This window comes from Aspergillus steynii (genome assembly GCF_002849105.1).
Source record: "Aspergillus steynii IBT 23096 chromosome Unknown P170scaffold_3, whole genome shotgun sequence".
NCBI classification, from domain to species: Eukaryota; Fungi; Ascomycota; class Eurotiomycetes; order Eurotiales; family Aspergillaceae; genus Aspergillus; species Aspergillus steynii.
In genome coordinates, this window is record NW_020194400.1 from 75,186 (window position 1) to 97,541 (window position 22,356).

The following is a 22,356-nucleotide window of genomic DNA, read 5'->3' on the forward strand; positions in this document are numbered from 1 at the left end:
CGATATCTTCTGCGCTAATCGAAGCCGAGTAATTAGCAAGAGACTAACGCTGGGTTTGTGGCAATCAAAAGCCATTAACTGGTTGGCGATGCTATGCGGCGCTACATATGTAGCGGTCTTTCTAACGGTGACTTTGGGATGTCGACCGTATGTTCTGAGACCCCTTATGTTTGTCCAATCGATACTAAAATCATGCAGCATGTCCGACAATTGGAGAGTATATCCTCCTCCCTCACGTAAGTTATCTTTCTGCCTTAGACATATTATCTTCTCGCTCACCTTTCTCAGAGGAGTGTGGGCTCAAGATTCAGAATGTGATTGTAACCTGTATTTTGAACGTCTCGTGAGTTTGCTTATGTCAGTTCTCTTGTCTCTAGCTAACATGATAATAGAACCGACGTAGCACTGTAAGCGCGACAGGAAGACGACTGAATCCGTCGATGCAAACTAACATTTATAGACTCTTCATCCCAATCCCCCTACTATGGCGCGTCAAAACATCTCTCTCGCGGTAACTCAACGAATTCCAACCATCCCCCAAATCAGCAACTAACACCGCGCTCACACAGTAAACTCGTCATCGCCATGTTCCTCAGCTCTGGTATCTTCGTCATCTCCGCCTCAATCATCCGTACCGCCCTCACTCTCGGATCAAAACCGTCCACCCTAACCGTCAATCGGTGGGGCATCCGCGAAACAGTCGTCGGCGTCGCAACCGTGAACCTCCCTATTCTGCGCCCTATATTCACGAAACGATTCTGGACATCCGGCCTCCAGGGCAGCTCCGGCGCACAAAACTACTACGAGTACCACACGCGGTCGGAGAATTACAATCTGACGTCACGGTCGAGAAAGGGGCAGAGGAATGATAGCACGACCGGGATCAACACGACGAGCCAGGATGGGAAAGACGACACAGGCGGAGTGTACGTTAGTACGAGCTATAATGTGCGCGTTGAGAGTCGGGGGACGCCGGAGGCGCAGCCTGTGGATGGGCAGACGTTGGGGTTGAATCCGAGCAGTGTGTGGGAGATTGATAAGAAGTCGATGGTTTAGTATACTAGTGAGGACAGGTAGAAACTAATAATTTGAATTGGAAGGCATATGAATTATACTGGCCGTTCCGTATTTGTTTCAAAAAGCACAGTGCTTGACGTTATCATGGAAAATGTGCTATGTTATTAGTAGTCTGATAGATTGTATAGCTAATCCTTTATCAAACGATCGGTTCCACAAAGCTGTCATAGGGTAGGACATGACAGAAGAGGCGTTGCTGAGCTCGCACAAACTGATCGCAGCGTACAATGAAGCCAGGCTTAAATGCGTTCATGCTCATACGATTAGCCTACCCAGAATTGAAGGCTGGACGAGTTCCGAGACACGTATTCTGTCACCAAGTCGCATTCCTCAGTAGTAACCCGACGGTTTCAATGAATCACCAGTCCATCAGCAATCTGTAGCCTCCCTCAGGCTTCCAAGGCTAATGTCAATCAAAAAATGAGCGATTTCGTTCGAGGGTCTAGATCCAAACATGATTCTGTCCGAAAAGAATGCTGACACTGATCAATGGCGGATACATTAAAATCAACCCGTCAGACACGACAGCCTCGCCGACATGCTAGAAAAAGGATCTCATACATAAAATTATGCATTTGAGGTCTTTCTCATCATCGGCTGGGGCTTACGTGAGGCGTTTCTCACCCGGATAGCATCATGCCGAGGCAGCCGATTCGCCAGCCTGAAGAGAAGGCGTCAAAGGCGGCGCCACAGACCGACTGTTGGCTTTGAACTGAACGTAGTATTTGAAAAGCCACGCCAGGAGCCACTGACGTGTGTGTCAGACCGGAAGATATCTGTCGATAGGAACAAGATGAACTCAGTGCGGCATGTCTGAGAGAGTTCGCTTAGAACACCGACTTTCATATATTGTCAAGAGGGAATTATTCTCCCCGCATCAGCCCATGCCATTCAACCAGACAAATCATTGGGAGGTCATCTGAGTGTCAGACCTCGTAGAAATTGCATCCAATCAGCATCGCCAAACGCAGTCAGAGTCCAACACAGACTTTATTAGATCTGTCCTAACACCGAAGGGGGGTTTCGACGGGCGCCATGAACGGCGCCACGCCGAAAGAAGCACCCCAAGCGGCAAGCAGCCTGCGCCAGGGTGACAAGGACCCATCAGCAGCGGAAAATGGGGGATGAATCCTGGGAGAACCGGTGCAGGTGGACGAGACGATGACGCAAAGATAGGGCAGTGGTGCCACGTGATTGGTCGCCACCGCGCCGATCCAGTCTTGGCCGGCGCCCAAGGAATCTCCAAGGAATCCCAAGACGGCGTTGGCAGTGCTTCGTATTGCTTGGAAAGGCTTAGCCGGGGTAGTCATCGGTCTTGACTGAGAGGTGGAGTGGCATCGGGTCTCGCGTGGACCTCCGCATTTCGCTCTGCGTCTGGAGAAGGATTCCCACTAGGTACAGCTCCCCACGGGGTTCCGGCTTGGGGAAGTGGTCCATCGAGATTGACTTGTCGGTCAGAGCGCTGTACCATGGGGCAGTCCGATCGATCTGCTTCTGGACGATTATGTTTGAAGTGAAATATGCAGTGGTGACCCTGACACTCGGTCCTCTATTTCACATGGACAGCCTATTCCCTCCAGTCTGACACGACCAATCCCGCCTAATATCTCAACCCCCGCCCCAAACATAGTGATTGAAAGAATATAGGACATAGAAGTCATAGCGGCGGAAATGACGGCATGGATGACCTTCCCCGCTAGTGGCTTACTGAATTATGCCTCGTTTGGGCCGTATTGCCGGGGTAGTCCATGCACCAGCGAACTCTAGCGTCGTATCCTAGCCTTCTCTCACCCTCAGAGCACGTCGGCTCGATCCTCCACGCTGTTTGTGAGTGGATAAAGTCTGTAGCGCGCCGGACGTTGTAGGACAAGGCACGTCTGGTGCGACCTTATTCGAGGACTCGAGAGATTCCATGGATCCACTGCGCTGGGGACCGGAGAACGCGAGGCTACGTCTCCGGGCTCGTATAAGACTAGACGCGACCCCGCGGGGGCCTGTGAGTGCTAGAAAAGCTTCCTATTTGTGAGAAATTATGCTGCCAGCCTTGAGGGCACACATCGATAAAAGAACCAGGGTTTCTATCTTCCCATTCTTGTCGATAATCTCGAAACAGAGCCAGCCTGGCGACTTCCAACTGAGTCTGCAAACATCTACATTTAGAGATTAGCCACAATGAAAGACGAAGAGACGTCCTCGACGACTCACCAGGAGAAGATCGAGCGCGTGAGCGAAAGTCCTCCGCGTGCCGAGCATATCAACGACGCGAAGGAGCGCGACAGTATCTACGACATCGAAGGCCGATCGAGCACCCAGGTCACTGCCGTCTTCGAGAACCCTCTTGCCGGGATTCCACGGGAGCAGCTTTTCGAGGATGTCGACAAATTCTGTAGCCAGTATGGACTTGAGGAGCACCGAGAAACCTTTCGGAAGGGGGCTCTGATCTCGCAGAACCCTCATGCCGCTCAGAGCCTGCCTGAACTTAGCGACGAGGAGAAGAAGATTCTCGAGCGCGAAGTGACCCACAAATGGTCCCAGCCGTGGCAGCTTTACTTTATGGCCTGTCAGTGTTCTTCTACCTCGTTGAGGCCTATCTAACGTGTCGACAGCCATGTGTTCGCTCGCTGCTGCCGTGCAGGGCATGGACGAGACGGTCAACAACGGAGCTCAGGCGATCTATCTCACGGTAAGCACAGAGAATCATGACTCGAGGAACCAGGCTGATAGATATTCCAGGAACTGGGCATCAAAAGCGATCGTTTCTCGGAGCAAATGCAGAACTACCTGACAGGATTGGTAGTGGGCGCACCGTACCTTGCGTGCGCCATCCTAGGATGCTGGCTGACCGAGCCCATGAACCGCTATCTCGCGCGTCGCGGAACGATCTTTGTATCGTGCTTCATTGCGGCGGTGGCGTCCATCTGGGAAGGCGTGGCGAATTCCTGGGTCAACCTGTTCATTGCGCGCTTCGTTCTCGGCCTCGGAATCGGCTCCAAGTCCTCGACCGTGCCAGTCTACGCTGCAGAGTGTTCGCCAGCACCCATTCGAGGCGCCCTGGTCATGATGTGGCAGATGTGGACGGCATTCGGCATCATGCTGGGAAACATCATGGGCGTGGCTTTCATGGGTCTGCCGGATAATCTCTCCTGGCGACTGATGCTCGGATCGACCGTCGTGCTGCCGATCTTCGTCTGCGCCCAGGTGTACTTCTGTCCCGAGTCCCCTCGATGGCTGATCGAGCACAACAAGATCGACAAAGCGTTCCAGGCATTCCGGACGCTCCGGCCCACCGATCTCCAGGCCGCCCGAGACCTGTACTATGCCTACGTGGGCGTCGAGCTGGAGCGCAAGGTCAACAAGGGCAAGAACTTCTTCACCATGTTCATGGAGCTCTTCACGGTGGCTCGAAACAGACGAGCCACTCTCGCCAGCTGGATCGTCATGTTCCTGCAGCAGGTCAGTCAGCATACATCCCCCAGCTCTATCTCAACCCAACTGACCAAATCCCTAGTTCTGCGGCGTCAACGTCATCGCCTACTACTCGACCACCATCTTCACCGACTCGGGCTACACCATCCAACAAGCCCTGCTGGCATCCATGGGCACCGGAATCCTCAACTGGGTCTTCGCCCTCCCCGCCTTCTTCACAATCGACACCTGGGGCCGGCGCAACCTCCTCCTCTTCACGTTTCCCTTCCTCGCCATCTGCCTCTTCTGGGCGGGCTTCTCCTTCTGGATCGAAGAAGACATCGCCTACAGCAAGAAGCGCGTCGCGATGGTAACGACAGGAATGTATCTGTTCGAGGTGTTCTACTCGCCCGGCGAAGGGCCCGTACCGTTCACCTACTCGGCGGAGGCATTTCCCCTGCACGTCCGTGAGGTCGGCATGTCGTGGGCAACGGCGACGACGTGGTGCTTTAACTTCATCCTGTCGTTTTCGTGGGAGCCCCTGAAGACGGCGTTTAAGCCGCAGGGGGCGTTTGCGTGGTACGCGGCGTGGTGTCTGATCGGGTGGGTGTTGGTGTTGTTGTTTGTGCCGGAGACCAAGTGTATGTCCTCTTTTCCTCCCTGGTCTTGAGTTTGGTGGGAGGAGGCTAACTGTGGTATAGCACTTACGCTGGAAGAACTCGATCAGGTGTTCTCTGTCCCCACGCGCAAGCATGCCATGTACCAATTGAAGAACGCGGTCTGGCATTTCCGAGTCTGGGTTCTGCGCCAGAAGCTGGAGCCGATGCCGAAGTTGTATAAGACGGCGGGACATATGACGAGGGAAGTGGAGGAGTAGATCCTCTATTTTCTGTTACTGTTAAGACACATTTGTGAGTAGGGGTTTTCATTGTTTTGTGTGGATGTAAGCGGAACAATGCGTGGCTTTCCTACCGCACGACAAAGCTAGTTTCATTTGGAAATTCCAGCACCCAATCCGCCATTTTCAATGCGTAAGCCTAGTTCAGAGATTTATTTTATAATATCCGCTCGTCCGCTTTAATCATATGAAATTCCTGTAAACAACTAGAAGCTCCGACCGTATTGCTAGAGCACCGGCCATGCGCCGAACTCTCGAAAAGGCTGATATCACCTACGCAGGTATTACCTTTTGAACGGCGATGGCCATAATAATGGGTGAATCATCAACGAGCACAAGCAGTAAGACCTACAATCTACTAAACTCCGGCTGCAACGCAACAGACAATCAGTACTACACGCCCAACAACCCCGCCGACGACTCCAGCCCATTCACCGTCAACAACCGCACGCTGAAATACAAGATCCACTGCTACGAGAACGTCCCTGACAGCATGTCGTTCAACAACCCGCAGATCACGAAGCTCGGGCAGCTTAAAGGCCTGCGCAATCTACAGGAGTGTATCAAGGCGTGCGCGACGCTTAACTATGTCTGTCATTGCTAATGCAATGGGTGGTGAATCCGCGGAGGTTCCCTTCGGCAAGCTGTGCAGTGGGGTGGTCTACTCTTATCAGAATTATATTGCGGGACAGCCGATTAATTGTGATCCAGTGGGGTGCATGAGAATGCGTCAAGGGTTTCTTGGACGGAATAATCGGAGTCCGAAAACGCCTGCCCAGGTCCATTCGGCGATCTTGGATTAGGAGGATTGATGATTCGGAATTCTAGAGTATATAATGCTGGGCGGAGCGTTTGTTTTATTATGAATTTCAATGATGTGCGACTAAAGCGCTTGATATCCCTTCTGAGGTGGATGTGTTTGTGTGTTTAATTTTAAAGACACGGTATGTTTGTCGTTTGGTCCCTAAGGTAATTTCGAGGTCATGGTGCCCCTTGATTTCGGGGGTACCTGATCACAAGGACACTACCCTCGTCAGATATCCTAGGCTCTAATTGTAGTACATCGTGAGGTAGGGCCCTGTCTTTTCCGCATAGGAGAAAGACAGCCAAACCTGCAAGCGGGTACTCTTGTTTAGATCGAGTCCTGGGCTGCGCAACGAATCAGTCATTCGTATCTTCCGGAAGGTGTGTCTTATAGACAATACACTAGGACAAAGGGGCAAGGATGTGCCTACACGAATGAAGATAAATTGCCAATGTACGACCTCCCCTGTTCCGCGTTAACATGTCTTTCTATGAAGGTGGAGACGGCTTTAGCGATAATCATCTCACTGATCCCCTGCAGAGGCATATAAATTTTGGGGCTCGGGTGCAATCGACCTGGTTGAAGCTCAGTTGGCCAGAATGCACAATGGGTGGCGTGGCTTTCCCTCCTGGTTCGGTTCATCGCTTGACCCGTGCTGTTCGTCAGAGACACCCAGTGTGTCCCACAGTTCACGCAGCAAATTCAATCCAGCCATAATCTCGGCACCTTGAAGCCGACCACCCATCGTCCAGAGATCAATCACGCGGTGAAAGTCCACCTGCATGTGAAGGAGATAGATCTTGAATCGGGTTGTCTTGGGGTTGACCAGGTCGAAGCAAACCCAGCGTACGGAAGCGGAGTTTGGGAGCGATATGCAATATGCCTCCAATACTGCGAGTGCATCTTTGAATTGTCGATCCTCGTCGACTACCTCCACTGCCGAGAATATCAATTCAGAATCGGAGATTCCGGTGACCAATGCTTTGAGTGTTGGAATTAGCGATAGCTTGACGAGGATGTTCTCTTTTCCGAAGTCTAGTGCCACAACTGCTTGTGACTTGAATGGAGTGCTTCTTGTCTTCTCGCAACTCATAAGAGTTGTCTCCTCTTCGTCGGTCAGAGTAAGACGTTCGACTAATTGATAGTATAAGGACAGATCCATGGCAATGCTGACATCCTTCAAACGATTCAACATCGTGCCAAGAATTACTCGATTGCAATAGTTAGGACTGGTTGTAGCCCTAAAAGCGATAGGCTCCATGCTCAGCCGAACTGTAGTCCTCGACGGTACAAAGTTGGTGCTCAGTTCCAATGTTCCCATTCCGGTGAAACGGGTTGCGTAGAGTCCGTTTTGACCGATAGATGGAAATGGGCCCATCATAGGCACCACATGGAGGGCGTAGAGACATAGGTGCATACATTGTCGATGAAGGTCGTACCCGGCAGCCGCGAGCATCTTAGCCAGCATTGGCCCGGATTTATGCCACCACTCATGTTCGTCAAAGTTCTGGAAAAGAAGGCATTTGCTGAGGATGTGGAATGGCTCGGATGAGGTTGAGGATTGTGCCAATGCTTCTGCTGGCTGCAGGAGGGTGTATGCCGACATGGGATCTGGAAGTGGCGGAGACGTTAACAACGGCGTCGAGGCATAGCGTGAGACGATATGAGCCAGCTCATTCACGCAAGATGCTTCCTATTTATTTCGAGAGACCAAAAGATCCAACCCAGTCAACTACCCCGGTGTACGAGGTAAAGTTCCGACCGGTGCACAGCGTACTGTGCTCTACTATCTAGTAGTATCACAGGCGAATCAAAAAAAGCCGACTACAGACAGATGGTGAGTCGCGAATTGAATTGGGTTTCTTGCAGTACTGAAAATCCACGCATGTATGTAACCACGGCAAATTCCTGATAGGTGCCCTCAGGATGACAGGAGGCTCTCTGGGATTTTGTCGACAAAACCTCAACATTCTTAGTAGCTCGGGTCTATTATCATCGTTATGGAATCGGTCATTTAGTGCCAGGACACATGATGCTACATGTGAATGTTGTTGGTAAATTGCGGTAGATCGATTCCCTATTTTTGTCGTCCCCCTTTACCGCGGTTCGCATTAATTCTCCGACAATTCGAGTTTTGTGATTTCGGAAGGTCAGGAGACCGGTTCTCAACGGCTGCTACTCCTTAGATCGAGGACCAAGGTGGACGACCCTAGATTCAAGGCTGTCGGTTGAACGGCAAGGTTCTTGGGGCGGAATCCGGTTCTGCAGCAATCCGGTGAGACCGGGTGGATGAGGAAGCAAGGGACGGCGAGGCTGAATAGGGAGGAGTATTGGCAATTTTGGGATTCAGATTGAAACAGTGGCGGTTTCTTTCTCCCTCGCAGGTTGTGTACTCCGGAGTGTACTCCATGGAAGGGGTTGTTTTTTTTTTTTTTTTTTTTTTTTTTTTTTTTTTTTTTGCTGACCGCTGGTGTCATTTTAGAAGTTCTCTGTGTGAATGGTCTCGTGACATGGCAGAAATATACGCCGTAGACTCAGGCATCGTCAGAATGCTGTACTTTTGTAATGCTTATCGTCAGGGAGCACAGCAAGGGCAGGCCCGATGGGGAAAGATGTTGATGCGATGACGCAAGTGGTGTGGAGAATCCGGTTTGAGGAGGTCCGATTGGGGTCTAGACCGTGGGTGGAGGCTGCTGATTGGCGGGGGGAATGGGACCGCCGGGACTTTAATTTCCTGCTATTGTTAACTCATTCATGAGAGGGAATTCTGGAGGACAAGAATCAAGTCATCCAGTGAAAGTACAATCCGTGGAAAAAGTTATGCACTCTGACTGGATATGCATTTATGCAGGGCACAAGAACAACCAGCAAAGGGAACAAACCAACCAAACCACCCAAACCACACAAACCAGCCCTACCGCGGGCTCTTCCCGCGCGGCGCCGCGCGTTTCGGGTGGGGCGCTGGGAGGGGAGCCAATCACGGCTTCCTCCCAGCCAAAGCGATCACGGGTCCCGCCAGGTGTTAATCTTCTCCTTCACGACGCAACTCACTTCCCGATCTTCTTGATCTGATCTTCTTGTTGTGCTACTATGTCCGGTACAACATGCAACCCCGTCGTGTCGTTCGATTCCGCCATCCCGTGAGATACGTCGTCGCGACCCTCCTCCTGTTGGCCTGGCTCTTCTACTGCCTTCCTCGAACCGAGCGTCCCCAACCTATCCCTGCGATCCCTCAAACCGAGACTCACTATGGCGGCTGCGACATCGACCTCGAACTCTTGAAGTCCTACGAGTTTGGCTCTTCGATAGAATATGCGCGCTGGGAGATCGCCGTAGTCCCGTCGAAGAACTTCAAGGGCTTCTCCGATACGCTGGACGTACCCCTCCCCACCTGGCAGACCGTGAAGTTGGACGACACGGAAGATGCTCGCAAGTTGCTTCCGCGAGAACAATGTGCCCCGACCGTGATGATTGAGGTTCCAGCGACGCAGCCGCGTGTGGATGCTTCGCATCTTGTCGTCGGTGTCGCGACCTCCCTGGAGCGGCTTAATGACTCGCTGGATGCATTTGCCATTTGGGCGGGCGGGACAAACTGCCGCATCTTCGCACTGGTCGACAATGTCTCCTCCGGCGCGAAGAACCGGGTCCTACAAAAGGCCAGTGATTTGGATATCAAGCTGACAATCATCGCCTCCTCCGAGGAACTTCTCGATCGATACTTCTCCTTGACCCGAGTGCTGCTGCGGAACCGCGACGAAAAGACCCAGTGGGGGGTGATTATCGACGACGATACCTTTTTCCCGTCCATGGCGAACCTCGTCAAGAGACTCGCCACCTACGATTCCTCGCAACCGTACTACATTGGTGCCCCGACCGAGAATTTCGCTCAGATGGGAATCTTCAACTACATGGCCTACGGAGGCGGGGGTGTCTTTCTCTCAATACCACTACTGGAGGAGATGGACAAGGTGTTCGACGACTGCTATGAATTCAAGGACATGGGTGATAAACGAGTGGCTCGCTGCATCTATCATCATACCAACACCAAACTTACGTGGGACCACGGGCTGTTCCAACTGGACATGCGCGACGACGTCTCCGGGTTCTTCGAGGCCGGTCGGCCATTGCCTCTTTCGCTGCATCACTGGAAGTCCTGGTTCGACGTCGACGTGGTCGCCATGCACAAGGTCGCTTCTATCTGCGGAGATGATTGCCAGTTGCAACGCTGGCGTTTAACCGATGATTCGTTCTTCGTGAACGGCTTCTCTGTCATCAAGTATTCGCAACCCATGCATGACATGCTCTCGATGGAGCAAACGTTCGACGACAGCGACTGGGCCCGTGACGAGGGATTCGCGTTCAGTCTGGGACCACTACGTCCAAAGGACTACGACAAGATTTCATTCCGTATGCGTAGCGCCATCGTTGACGGGGATCGTGTCCGACAGCTTTATATCGACCAGCCACCGCCGGAGTTGAATTTAAAACCACGTGTCCTGGAAGTCGTCTGGTCGAAGGCAAGGGGAGCATGGTGATATTTCCTCGGTTCTACAATGGCCCCCAAGCAGGGGTTGCGCTAGTGATACACAGGCTGAGTACTGTACTTTATAATGAAATTTAGAATGGCATTTGACGACTAAATCATCGTCGCATACGATCACGTAATTTCATCTTGCCCATGTTCGTTATTCTCAGCTATGCCTGGTGAAGAGGATGTCTCCTTAATATTTCATAACAGCGTCCTATGTCATCTGGATAGCCTGTGTTTACAAGTATCCTGATGTGCAGCTGATGAAAGTCTTTTGGGAAGTGGCGTACGTGTGGGTCTAGTTGAACTCGGAATTCAGAGAAAAATGAGGCACGCCTGCTATTTTATTGAATCAATCATTCTAAGTATGCAGACGACTAGACCAACACCCCTAGCTAAGGCAAATGGTCACTCCTTGTACGTCAGAAATCATTCGAAGTGGAAAGAAATAAACTATTATATAAATCGAGGTATATTCACCCATCACGCCGCACACCTATCCAAAGAAACTTAAAAAGAAACAGCCTAGTTGAAGAATTGACAAATCCCATGACGTAAAGAGTCGTATCACATGTATGATATATTAATACAAAACGGAAAGAAAAGCAAACATAGACGACAGGCTCACGAAGCATGAGTGGGGAAATAGATGAAACCACTGGGTATCTGAAACGATTTAAGATCAATCTGCGGATGAGCGACATCCGGCCACTGGGCGCGCATGCGAGTCGAGTTATTGGCCAGCTGAAGCATGTTGAGCATGGTGCTGTAGACCATACTCTGCGAACTGGCCTCATGCCAATCCGAGTTGTAATCAATGATGTCCGAGTCGCGAGACGCCGGACCCTTTTGCGTCCACGTTCCCATGAGACTAGGGTACGTGCTGTAGCAGTTGATGGGGACATTCAAGATGCCGCTGCACAGGAAGTTATAGCCAAGGTCGACGGGCTCGTCGACTCCGACCATGGACAACGCTGTCAGGGCCTTGCGGGCGCCGTCCCAGGTAAACGCCAAGGACCATGAGCAGATGGGCCCTTCACCGGTGAAGACTAGCCGATGAGCCTGGAAGTCTGGTTTCTCGGATAGCTTGGGGTTCACGAAGTCGGCTTTATACTGCGGTGGTCGCACGGTCGGGTCGTTCGGAATGACGTAGAAGATGGGCTGTTGGCCTCGCTCTTCTCGGATCGACTTCATGCCACAGTGTCCTAACCATAACATATCCCAGTCGTCGCCGTAGGGGGAGAAGGGATGCTCTTGGCCTCCCTGGAGGATACGAGTGCCGCGGGCGAATTGTATCATCTGGGCTTTGAGATTTACATCCCAGTCCGAGTCGTCCTCCATGATGATGGCGCTGCTGATGTGGTTCTCGACAATACTGGATGCGTGACACATTTGTTAGCAATGTCGCAGGGTGTGTGGATACTACTGCAAGGAAATCACATACTATCGGAGAGCGTTCATATGCGCACGCCAGCTGCCAAGCTCGGTGGGTTTGGCCTGATGTTTCTCCTCGGTCCATGCCTGTCGAAGAACCAAAGGGTTCAGCAAAGATATAACATAAAGGGAAAAAGGCGACCAAAGAACATACCGCCGGGATGGCTTTTGGGGACATTTCGGAGCTTCTGACGGCCTCGATCCAGTCCACCTGCAGACCGGTATATGCCGCGCCGAGGGTGATGGCATCGTGCTTATCGGTCCGTTCGGGGAAGCCTATAGCGAAGATTTTTTCGAACTAGAGATGGGTGAAAAGAAGAAGGGGTCAGTCCGACTGGGTTTCATAACCTTGGGATAAAGCAGGGGGTTGCGCGCTTCACTCACACCCAGGGTAGCATTATTGATGTCGTTCAACGAATCGACTTCGACGACGGGCGGCTTCGACGACGAACCCATCCACGATCCATCCTCACCCCTCTGCCAAGAAAGCCAGAAGAACGTGTAAAGGGTGGCTGCTGCAACCGTTATTGTCCTGTAGTTGAAGCGCTGCATCATGGCGACGAGATCCCCTGCCAGAAATCAGGGGAAAGCTGGGAGAGAGAAAGCGCAGTTTGGCAGCGCAAGTGATTAAATACAGCTAAGCCCCACGCCCGCGGCACCGATTATTACAGGGCCAGATTGCGGCCTCTGTCACATTGGAAGCTCGCTTTGAATGATCAGCGCCGTGTCTGGGCTGAGTGGGAGGGCCGATGGGAAGTCAGCTTCTTGGCCGCAGGGTAGCGTCCGCACGATGAGTCTCGCGGAGACTGTCGGCGGGCCTGTCCGTGTTAGCGTCTCCCATCGTGGCTGGATCAAGTAATTCATCGCCGGTAGTGGATTATCCTGTTATTAGGCCGGTCGTTAGGCGCTGTGGTGTTGAGGGGAAACGGCGTGATGCGTGATCATTGGCCTTCGTGAGAGTCCACCGTATATTATGACCCACAATAGCGCCCAACGCCGAATCCACCGAATGGACACCAGAATCATGATTATTTGGTGGTCAGACTTGACGCTGGGGCTTACTCCGTGGATAGATACGAGTGCCAGGTGCTTTATGTAATGTTGTTTGGTTGGGCCATGTGGTCATGGTGCGGCAAAAAGAAGACAAAGAACAGCGAACAAAGAAAAACCAACAACGGCTTTTCAGGGTTTTTGTGGCACGTGCGCCCTTGGGCCGTTGCAAAAATGGGCAGCTTATATACAAAATTTCTATTAAGTAACAAATCGTAGACGCAATACAAGCGGCATCTAGCCATACACGCGAGGATTAAATCTAGGTACATCCTTACCCCTTTAACTGCTAATCTTCCCTTGGTGTGAGCCGGGGAGATCCAGCAGCCGGAAGTTCAAACACAGGCCTGTTATCCGCAGGGGCTTCCACCAGGCCATTCTCCTTGGGATCGAAATTGGGTGCCTCAACTGGATATTTGTTCCGATGGATAATTCCAGACTTATACTGGGGATGGCCAACTTTGGCGGCTGGCTTATTACGATTCTTTCTTCGATAGCAGCAGAAAGCCAGGAATCCGGCAAGGATGACCACAGCAGCGACAGCTCCGATCACAATACCGACGATAGCCCCAGTTGATAGACCACCATTGTCGGACTTGCTAGACTCTGTTGCTGTTTGAACCGGAGACGTTGGGCCTGAAGTTCTCGTGGAAGTTGTAGTCGCAATAGGTGGCGAGACGGCTTTGCAAATGTTTCCGTCAGAGTCAATGACTTGATAGTCCTCTTTGTCTGTCGGGTTGCTCTGCCAAACAGTAAATTCTTCTAATTCATGATTGACCATGAGGTATGCCGCCGTAAAGAACGGTTGTCCCAAGTTCGTCATCCATTTTGGACTATCCCCCGTGGGCTCTCCCACCAGGACCTCTCGCGAGTCTTCCGACCACACGGTCTCGTTTCCAAGAACGACGTAGTCTGGTACAACAAGTTGGCTGTTCGGGACGGTGATTTTTACGTTGCCGTTTAGTGTTATGCTCAAGTTACCGGTAAACCTAGCGAAGAAAGGACAGGCATTAGTGAGACGCCCCAAGAGGAAAGGAGTAAGAACTCACGCTTTATCGACGCCGTATAAAAGCCCATTCACATTCATTCCCGTGGATGTGCCAAAAGACTTGTGCTCAAACTTCTTCTTCAGCTGGTTGAGGATGGAGGGCGTGAAAGTCATAATCTCGAACGCAGGATCGAGACACATATTGATGCGCGAGCCAAAGGCATTCTGTTCTGTCCCGTTCTCAAATCCAACATCGATACTCGTAACGGTCGCGACCATGCCTGTCCGACATTTCGAATCATAGTCTAGTGGAAATGTCTCGTTCGGACCCTTTGTCTTCGCCCTATCAAATCCCCCGAATACGGCGACTCCATCCATCTGAGCGTCTTCGGTTGCTCCCGTGAGTCCGTAGAATAAAGACCATGTTTTCGATATGATTGCTTTCTTCTTGATTAAAGTTTGAAGGAAGGTCGAGTCTTGTGCCAGCCCTAGCGAGTTCAGCGTCATGCCTCCTTTGGTGGTAGCGATGGGATAGTCGTAGAGATCATATGTGTTATTAAGGTGCACGATGTCTGCCCCGCGCGGGGGTGTTCCAGTGAAGGCAAACGCCTTGGGACTGGATTCTTCGGCACTGACATTCGAGTTGGCTTCATCGGACCATGTTGACGACCTGTTGAGAAAGAAAACGCCTCCTCTTCCAACGATACACGACGGATCGTACTGTTCCCGCACGTCGCACCCGTGTGAATCGTCCCACAGGAAGGTGTTGTTTGCATAACTGCAAAGTTAGCCCAGGGAAACTATGACACTTGAGCCAACTTGGGGCATACCCAGCTGCTGATAGAGCCACCGGTTGAGGAGGGGTCCCTATCTCAAGAGGAATGCCCCTGCGAACACTAGCCTCCAGCACGGTTACATTCTCAACTGGAAGCGTCACGACCGTCGACCCCGAACAATCACTCCCAGCCAGACCAGCCAAAGCCAGACCCAAAATAGCCAGGAGGAGCGAGGACGTAGTAGAAGGGAGCCAAGGGGTCCTATTCAGAGCCATGACGCCGAAAATGCAAGAAGAATATGTCCTATAGAAGGAGACCCATTATTGCAGCACACGGCGGAAGCGCCAGGGTAATGAGGCATTGACCAGCCAGTGCCTACTGATACTAACACGCTTGTCGGACTCGTCTTCATGGTCTTTCTGGGCTTGTGGACTACTGGTGCTAGCTCATTCAGGGGGGTCAACCAGTATTCCTGGCGGCTACAGGCTCTAAACAGAGTTCGGCTCTGAAGGTTGCATCTTGTCACTCATGATTTGAGCAATGAGAGTGACGCTTCAATATTAGCGGGTCCGGAAGAACTAGCCTCTCAAAGCCGGGCCTTAAGTCTTGTCGGGGGTTGGCAACGCCGAAATGAAAATGGCCCCTCAACGGATAGGGAGAAGTGATCATCATACCTATGTGATCCTTACGCAGAGGTTTGAGCTAGCATTCTCTCTTTCAACTCAGCATATTGAGCCGCGAGATATTAGTATAAGAAAAACAAATAGGGATGGGTGGCAGCTCATTCCGTCGACTGTTCTAGCATTGCAATAGAAATTATTGACACAACCACAAGACGTTACATGAGCATCGAGCGCCGGCGATATTAAGATTTTCAGTGTACCCACACCTTGAACCACACAGGTACTAGTATGGAGACCCTACAGCGCGCTCTCAGCCTGCCTGGGAGGGGGAAAATAATGCCCAGAAACCTGGGATAGTCCATAGACATACTGCGTACAAATGGAATCAATCCGCGCCGTAATTGCCCGGAGGACAGGCACATGCAGTGATGTAACGGCGGCTAGGAGAGATATGAAATTATTAATCTAAAGAAAACAGCAAAGACAGGGACTCGCACTGCGAACTAGCCAGGGTGATGAGGGGACTCGAGGGACGATCAACAAATCGTGCTCCGTGCATCCGGCGCTCTTTCGACTAGCAAGACTAGTAGTAGCTCGTTCACTCCTTCGAACCCCTGCGCACTAAAGTCCAAGCTAACACGCCACTAGACCATTGCCCATCTCCGCTCAGAATAGGTCTTTGCCTCGAGGGTGTCCTGGGAGAACTCGTCCAATCGCATAGAGCGCACTGCCCTCTGGCCTCGGTCCACCTCAGGTATTTATGGCGCATTTTAGCGCGATGGCTTGAGCTCGCGATCTAATCAAACCGATAATGGAAATTACTGCCGCATAAATGTCCTCCTAAGAGATTGTTGTTTATGTGGCTTTGTAAAAGCGATGTAGGCGCTTATACGGTCAGGGCCTAAATGCAAGTAGGGTTGCCAACATCAAGTGACACGAGGAATTAAGGTGGCCGGGCGTGCCCGAGTTCCACCGACTGTACCATGGTTCGGGCGATGCAATGCACTGCACCTGGCACTGCCGACCAGAATTGACCGCCAAAACAAGTTACAACAGCAGCTGACCTACGGAAAACCGCTGGAGCGGTTTGCCACTTACGTCGTGCCATGTATTGTTTGTAACGGTTTAAAAATAGATCGAGAGATGCTTTTGGATCTTGATAGGCTCGCGCCAACCGAGCATACCTTTATCCGCCAAGATTGTTCAGATTTCCCCAAGGAGAATAAGGCGGAATCAAGATATTATGCGTCCGGAGAACATAGACAGGCGTTGAATAATGGAGAGAAAATTACTACCGCTCGTTACCTTTCGTTGTGGTGGGCTAACGGGCGACGGTGTCTCGAGAGATTTTCATTTCCAGCGACCTTGGCGCACTAAACAGGCTCATCGCATTGGCGGATGAAACAGACAGACAATCGGCTATATGCCGAATATTCACTTAAAATCAGGGATCCAAGCCAAGATTCTCAGCCCCCAGTATCATTTAGATACTGCATTCTTAGGTCAGACGGAAAGCATCATTCAACAACCTCTTCTCCTCCTCCACATGCAGCATCTTAAATCCCACAGCCACACTACTCATCGGATCTCTGCCGGAATACCGGATCTTCTTGCCCCGATGATGCTGGGTGTGCTGGAAAATCGCATCGAATCGCGACATAACATGAGCCCATGCGCCTCCATTCAACGTCTCTTCCTGACACCAGACAATATCCTCCGTATTTGGATATTCGTCTAGATTCTGCCTTGCCTGCTCCCATGGGAACGGGTGGAGTTCTTCAATGCGGGTGATGGCTGTGTCTTTGATTTCATGGATCTCGCGATGCTTGTGCAGCGCGGCGTAGACCTGTCCGGAGCAAAAGATAACTCGCTTTACCTCTTCAGGTGAGACAACTGCTGTGCCGTGTTCAGGCTCTGGGATTAGAGGCTGGAAGAAGGGCGTCTGTGTGAACTCGTCGATGCTGGAGCGAGCAAGAGGGTGCCGCAGGAGGGACTTCGAGAACAAGATAATCAACGCTGCAGAAACGTATGTCAGTCAAAGCTGTGGTCTATATGTAAAGAAGTAATACTCACGCTTCCGGAAATCCCGATGAACCTGGCGTCGCAGCACATGGAAATAATTAGCCGGACTAGTCATGCAGACAACCTGCATATTGGCAAGTTGATGCTGGCGACTAAGCTGTTCCGGTGATGGGAAATATCGCGAATCCTCGTTACCAAGTTGCAGGAAGCGCTCTAATCGAGCAGAAGTATGCTCTGGTCCCTGACCGTCGTACCCATGTGGTAGTGAAAGTACCAACCCCGACCGCTGGAGCCACTTATCTTCTGCCGACGCAATGTACTGGTCGATAATGCATTGCGCATTATTGGAGAAATCGCCAAACTGGGCCTCCCACATCACCAATGCATTTGGGTCGGCCAGTGAGTACCCATACTCGTACCCCATGACTGCGTTTTCGCTGAGGGACGAGTTAGAAATGCTGAACAGGCCTTGACTGTCACTGATGTTGCTCAGGGGTGTGTAAACGCTGTTGGTCTTTTGATCATGCAACACTGCATGTCGATGAGAAAACGTTCCTCTTTCCACGTCCTGCCCTGTAGCGCGAACATTGGCGCCCTCAAGCAAAAGAGAGCCAAAAGCAAGAGCTTCGGCTGTCGCCCAATCGATGTGTTGACCTTCCTGTACCGTTTGCTGTCGGCGACTCAGGATTCGTTCGAGGTTCCTGTGCAGCTTGAAGCCATCGGGAACAGCTGCTCCAAGCTTCTCAGTCACCTTGTTTATGGTCTGATTATCAACGGCAGTCACTCGGGCGGGGAGGTGCTCGTTGACCAGTTCTACAGGAGCCTTCATGCCCTTCCATGATTCAATCAGCCATTCCCGAGCTTCCGGCTTATAGTCCGGGCTCTTATCAAGAGCTTCGCTCAGTTGATCCCACACCGCACTCTTGATACTCAGGATTTCTTCCGTTGTGACAGATCCCTCACGCAGCAGCTTGGCTTCGTACTGCTCCAAAATCGGAACCTTCGAGGCAATCCGATCATACATGGTAGGCTGGGTGAACGAAGCCTGATCCATTTCGTTGTGCCCGTTGCGACGGTAACACATAATCTCCACCAGGCAGTCCTTGTTAAAATGGGCTTTAAAATCCGCAGCAATGATGGCAGCAGAGCACACTGCTTCTGTGTCATCAGCGTTGACATGAAAAACAGGCGTATCGAGTATCTTCGTGATATCCGTGCAGTATGGGGATGATCGAGCTTGCCACACATCCGTGGTGAATCCCACCTGGTTGTTCACGATCATGCGCAGAACACCTCCCGTGGAATATGCCGGCAGGTTGGTAAGACCCAGGGTCTCGTACACGGTGCCCTGGCCGGCGAAGGCGGCGTCCGTGTGAACATTAAGCATCATCGTTTTGTCCTTGCCGTTCCTGTCCTGGATTCCGCGCGTTTTGCCCATGACAATAGGATTCACTGATTCGAGATGCGATGGATTGGGCGCCATCGCCAGGTGAACCTTCTTGCCATCCCGGGACGTCCAATCGCCTGTAGTGCCGTAATGATATTTCACATCCCCAGGGACACCCCAGGGAGAGACTGCTTTGGGATTGAACTCTTGGAAAATCGACTCGGCGGGCTTTTTCGTGACATTGTGAAGCACGTTGAGCCGGCCTCGATGGCAAATGCTCATTTGAATGTTCTCAAATCCATGCTCTGCAGACCGATCGACTGCTTCCATCAGAGCTGGAAGATAACTTTCTCCACCGTCGACGCCGAAGCGCTTATCGTTCGGAAACTTTGTAGCGAGGAACTTTTCCCATTGCGCGGCGCGGATAAGTCGTTCCAGAATCCGCTTCTTGTCCTCAACCGTGAATTGAACCGAATCTTGACCCTCAATCCGGTCGCGAATCCACTCAACCTCTTCCTGATTCGAGATATGCATATATTCGACTCCGGTAGTACCGCAGTATACGCGCTCGCACGCGGCGATGACTTCCCGGATGGACATCGTGCCTTTGTCGGAAGCCAAGCCCGGAAACATACCCGAGTTCATCGTCAGCTGAAAGTCCAGATCCTGCTGGGTCAGACCGTGATGTTCCAAGCTCAATTCCCTTCGTCGCGGTGGTGCTTCGCCATCTAAATTCAAAGGGTTCGTCCGAGCAAATTGGTGGCCCCATCTCTGATACGCCTGAACCAACTGCTTTAGCTTCAACTGCTTCACAATATGCGATGTAGCCTCACTCGCTTGCTTTGCTGGCAAAGCTGTACTTGAACTCGCTGGCGCAAGGCCAGGCGGAGCACAGAATGCCTGTTCTATGGGAACGTGACCATTTTCGACGTTATGAAAATACGCCTGCCAAGAAACATGTACAGAGGCGGGATCGTGCTTCCACGCGGCATACATGTTATCGACGTATATGGCCGCATTTCCTTGTAGAAAGCTATCATTGTGGGACTGGGACGTTAGCGACGCCTAGGAGGAGAGGACAGCACAGCCTACTATTTGTTGCGGTTCGCTTTCAGGCTTTGCAGTGACAGCGTATCCTCGTTTAGAGAGTCTACTGCATGGGAATGCAATCTTGCGTAAGGGATCTAGGTGGATTAAATCTCCGCGGCCTAATTGACGCATAAGATTCCGTCCGTTTGAGGCTGTCATCGTGAAGCCATAGGAACATAGTAATGTGTAACGTCGTAGAGCCGTGGAGAGTCGGGGATCGATTTATAGGAATAGCTGTGATCTCCGGGAAACGCTCAGCCCCCATGCGATCTAATGAACACCAATTAGAAGCACTTTGAATGCCTTAATCTCCACAGGTCTCGCATATAGGCTACTGAGAATGGTCTTGGCTTTCATCGGTCATTAGCAAGGAACCCGATCCGAGGGTATACTGCTCGGCATCCTGGAATTTCGCCGACACAGCGGAAAGCCCCTTAACGTTAAGGCCCTTGTAGTTGTAATGTGAGCCGTCGAACCTCGGTCAAGATTGCAGTCGCAAAATCCCTTCCACTTTGGGGTAAACGTCAAGCGCGTATTCAATGGTACAAATGTTGGTGAAAATATATTCAGAGATAAGTGCAAGAATCCCATGTCCAAAGCCACAATAATAAACAGAAACTTAGGTACTTTAGTACAATAAAACAATCAGCATACTGGAAGGATCCTCTAGATACTTCTTCACCAAGGTCAGGAAGATGACGGCTTCCCGTCCATCAACCAGACGATGGTCATAGGTCAATGCCGTATACATCATCTGCAACGAATTAGTAAATTTCTACTCGCACTACGCCACGAAGAACTCACCGGCCGAATCACTGCCTCTCCATTGACAGCAACGGGGCGCTCTTGGATTCCGTAGATTCCTAGAACGGCAGTCTGCGGGATGTTGATGATAGGCGTCCCAAACAGAGATCCCCAAATCCCACTGTTGCTAATGGTAAATGTGCCACCAGCCATGTCATACATGGTCAATTTGCCATCGCGTGCCTGTATTGTCAGCCTTTCTGTATACTATGAGATGAAGCGCGACACATACCCTCGTTCCCAGCTCAGCAATGCCTTTCTCAATCTCAACTACATTCATATCCTCGATGTTCCGTAGGATAGGAGTGACTAGACCTTTAGGAGTAGCCACGGCGACACTAAGATCAATATAGTCACGATAAACAATCGTGTCGCCATTCTCAATAGACGCGTTAATAACCGGTATCTGTTTCAATGCGAGAGCGGAAGCCCGCGCAACGGGGCCCATGAATCCAAGTTTCACGCCGTATTTGGCCAACACCTCATCCTTGTTCTGTTTTCGGAACTTCATCACGCGCGACATATCGATCTCGTTGAAGGTGGTCAGGAAGGCTGCTGTTTTCTGGGATTCTTTGAGGCGTTCGGCCGTGCGCACGCGCATGCGAGGCATTTTAACCTTGTTTTCTGACCGGCTGCCTTTGTACGCATTCATGGGAGCGGAGTTAGACTGTGCTGACGATGGTTGCGCGGCGGGAGCATGTGAGTGACGCGGTTGTTCCCTGGTTGGAAGCTGTTCCTGTTTAACCTGGTTTGGTGGATCTTGTTGAACCTCAGGCGTCTTGAGTTCCGTTTGCTCAGATGCTTTCGAGACCTGAGCATCCCCTCCTTCCGCCGCATCGCGCTTTTCTACACTGATTTCCACCACAGCCTGTCCAACGGTCACCGTATCGCCTTCATTGACTAAAAGTTTAGTGACCACGCCACTGCCCGAGGCATTGACCGCGACGTCGATTTTGTCCGTTTCAATTGACGCGACCTCCTCGTCCACTTCCACGTAATCACCGATCTGCTTGTACACGCTGGTAAGAACGCCTTCGGATATCGACTCTGCCATCTGAGGAACCTCAATCATTTTCGTTTCTGCAAACATTGGTGCGCGGGCACTGAACAAGCGAGGCTTCATGCATGGTTTCACTTTCCAATTTCGCGATCTGAACTGTTCTGTGTAGATTGGTGCCGCTCTGTTGGCCCGAAGTGTGTATGTAAGTCGTTTCGGTGTAAGGAGGGGACGACATCGTGCCCAGGAGGGCTCAGAGGAGAGTATGGCGCGCGAGATCATTTTCGCGGTGCAAGTGGCTCGCAATGAAGGAGGACCGCGGAATCAGCATTAGTGGTGGTAATTGTAGAGTGGGAGCAACTGCGCCGGCGACGGGCCGCAGTCGGCGTCTTGTCGATTCGCCGAACCCGAGGGTTGCTGGGGATTACCGTATTAGATCGAGTTCCTGGGGTCATTGCTACAAGTCACCACTG

General features: G+C 51.5%; 9 protein-coding genes across 9 annotated transcripts; 4 read left to right on the forward strand and 5 right to left on the reverse strand.

Moving 5' to 3' along the window:
• Positions 1-199: 199 nt before the first annotated feature.
• On the forward strand, positions 200-1,056 carry P170DRAFT_454607 (uncharacterized protein; the record flags this gene model as incomplete). The annotated part of the gene is made up of 3 exons (XM_024851455.1): positions 200-236; positions 289-343; positions 570-1,056. The coding sequence occupies 3 exons, from the start codon at positions 200-202 to the stop codon at positions 1,054-1,056; spliced, it is 579 nt and encodes a 192-aa protein (XP_024705190.1).
• Positions 1,057-3,249: 2,193 nt separating this feature from the next.
• On the forward strand, positions 3,250-5,359 carry P170DRAFT_473475 (sugar porter family MFS transporter; the record flags this gene model as incomplete). Its single annotated transcript, XM_024853044.1, has 5 exons — positions 3,250-3,637; positions 3,684-3,760; positions 3,811-4,530; positions 4,586-5,123; positions 5,184-5,359. 5 exons carry the CDS (start codon positions 3,250-3,252, stop codon positions 5,357-5,359), a joined length of 1,899 nt encoding a protein of 632 aa, XP_024705191.1.
• A 262-nt stretch (positions 5,360-5,621) lies between these two features.
• P170DRAFT_473476 (uncharacterized protein) lies at positions 5,622-5,984 on the forward strand (the record flags this gene model as incomplete). Its single annotated transcript, XM_024853045.1, has 2 exons — positions 5,622-5,661; positions 5,764-5,984. The coding sequence occupies 2 exons, from the start codon at positions 5,622-5,624 to the stop codon at positions 5,982-5,984; spliced, it is 261 nt and encodes an 86-aa protein (XP_024705192.1).
• Positions 5,985-6,429: 445 nt separating this feature from the next.
• On the reverse strand, positions 6,430-7,791 carry P170DRAFT_454608 (cyclo-L-Trp-L-Trp prenyltransferase; the record flags this gene model as incomplete). Its single annotated transcript, XM_024851456.1, has 3 exons — positions 6,430-6,529; positions 6,616-6,744; positions 6,791-7,791. The coding sequence occupies 3 exons, from the start codon at positions 7,789-7,791 to the stop codon at positions 6,430-6,432; spliced, it is 1,230 nt and encodes a 409-aa protein (XP_024705193.1).
• A 1,449-nt stretch (positions 7,792-9,240) lies between these two features.
• On the forward strand, positions 9,241-10,836 carry P170DRAFT_435202 (uncharacterized protein). The gene has a single exon (XM_024848886.1). The coding sequence runs from the start codon at positions 9,290-9,292 to the stop codon at positions 10,718-10,720; it is 1,431 nt and encodes a 476-aa protein (XP_024705194.1). The 5' UTR covers positions 9,241-9,289; the 3' UTR covers positions 10,721-10,836.
• Positions 10,837-11,282: 446 nt separating this feature from the next.
• P170DRAFT_133363 (glycosyltransferase family 25 protein) lies at positions 11,283-12,973 on the reverse strand. Its single transcript, XM_024842426.1, has 4 exons — positions 12,532-12,973; positions 12,302-12,445; positions 12,158-12,234; positions 11,283-12,088 (listed from the first exon to the last, which is right to left on the reverse strand). The coding sequence occupies exons 1-4, from the start codon at positions 12,700-12,702 to the stop codon at positions 11,338-11,340; spliced, it is 1,143 nt and encodes a 380-aa protein (XP_024705195.1). The 5' UTR covers positions 12,703-12,973; the 3' UTR covers positions 11,283-11,337.
• A 369-nt stretch (positions 12,974-13,342) lies between these two features.
• On the reverse strand, positions 13,343-15,518 carry P170DRAFT_463257 (uncharacterized protein). The gene is made up of 3 exons (XM_024852158.1): positions 15,016-15,518; positions 14,247-14,963; positions 13,343-14,186 (listed from the first exon to the last, which is right to left on the reverse strand). Exons 1-3 carry the CDS (start codon positions 15,234-15,236, stop codon positions 13,487-13,489), a joined length of 1,638 nt encoding a protein of 545 aa, XP_024705196.1. The 5' UTR covers positions 15,237-15,518; the 3' UTR covers positions 13,343-13,486.
• Positions 15,519-16,757: 1,239 nt separating this feature from the next.
• P170DRAFT_404528 (alpha-ketoglutarate dehydrogenase complex subunit Kgd1) lies at positions 16,758-20,037 on the reverse strand. Its single transcript, XM_024846534.1, has 3 exons — positions 18,883-20,037; positions 17,658-18,807; positions 16,758-17,600 (listed from the first exon to the last, which is right to left on the reverse strand). The coding sequence occupies exons 1-3, from the start codon at positions 19,987-19,989 to the stop codon at positions 17,083-17,085; spliced, it is 2,775 nt and encodes a 924-aa protein (XP_024705197.1). The 5' UTR covers positions 19,990-20,037; the 3' UTR covers positions 16,758-17,082.
• Positions 20,038-20,710: 673 nt separating this feature from the next.
• Positions 20,711-22,165, reverse strand: P170DRAFT_445336 (dihydrolipoamide succinyltransferase; the record flags this gene model as incomplete). The annotated part of the gene is made up of 3 exons (XM_024850695.1): positions 20,711-20,836; positions 20,887-21,069; positions 21,119-22,165. 3 exons carry the CDS (start codon positions 22,163-22,165, stop codon positions 20,711-20,713), a joined length of 1,356 nt encoding a protein of 451 aa, XP_024705198.1.
• Between the last annotated feature and the right edge of the window lie 191 nt (positions 22,166-22,356).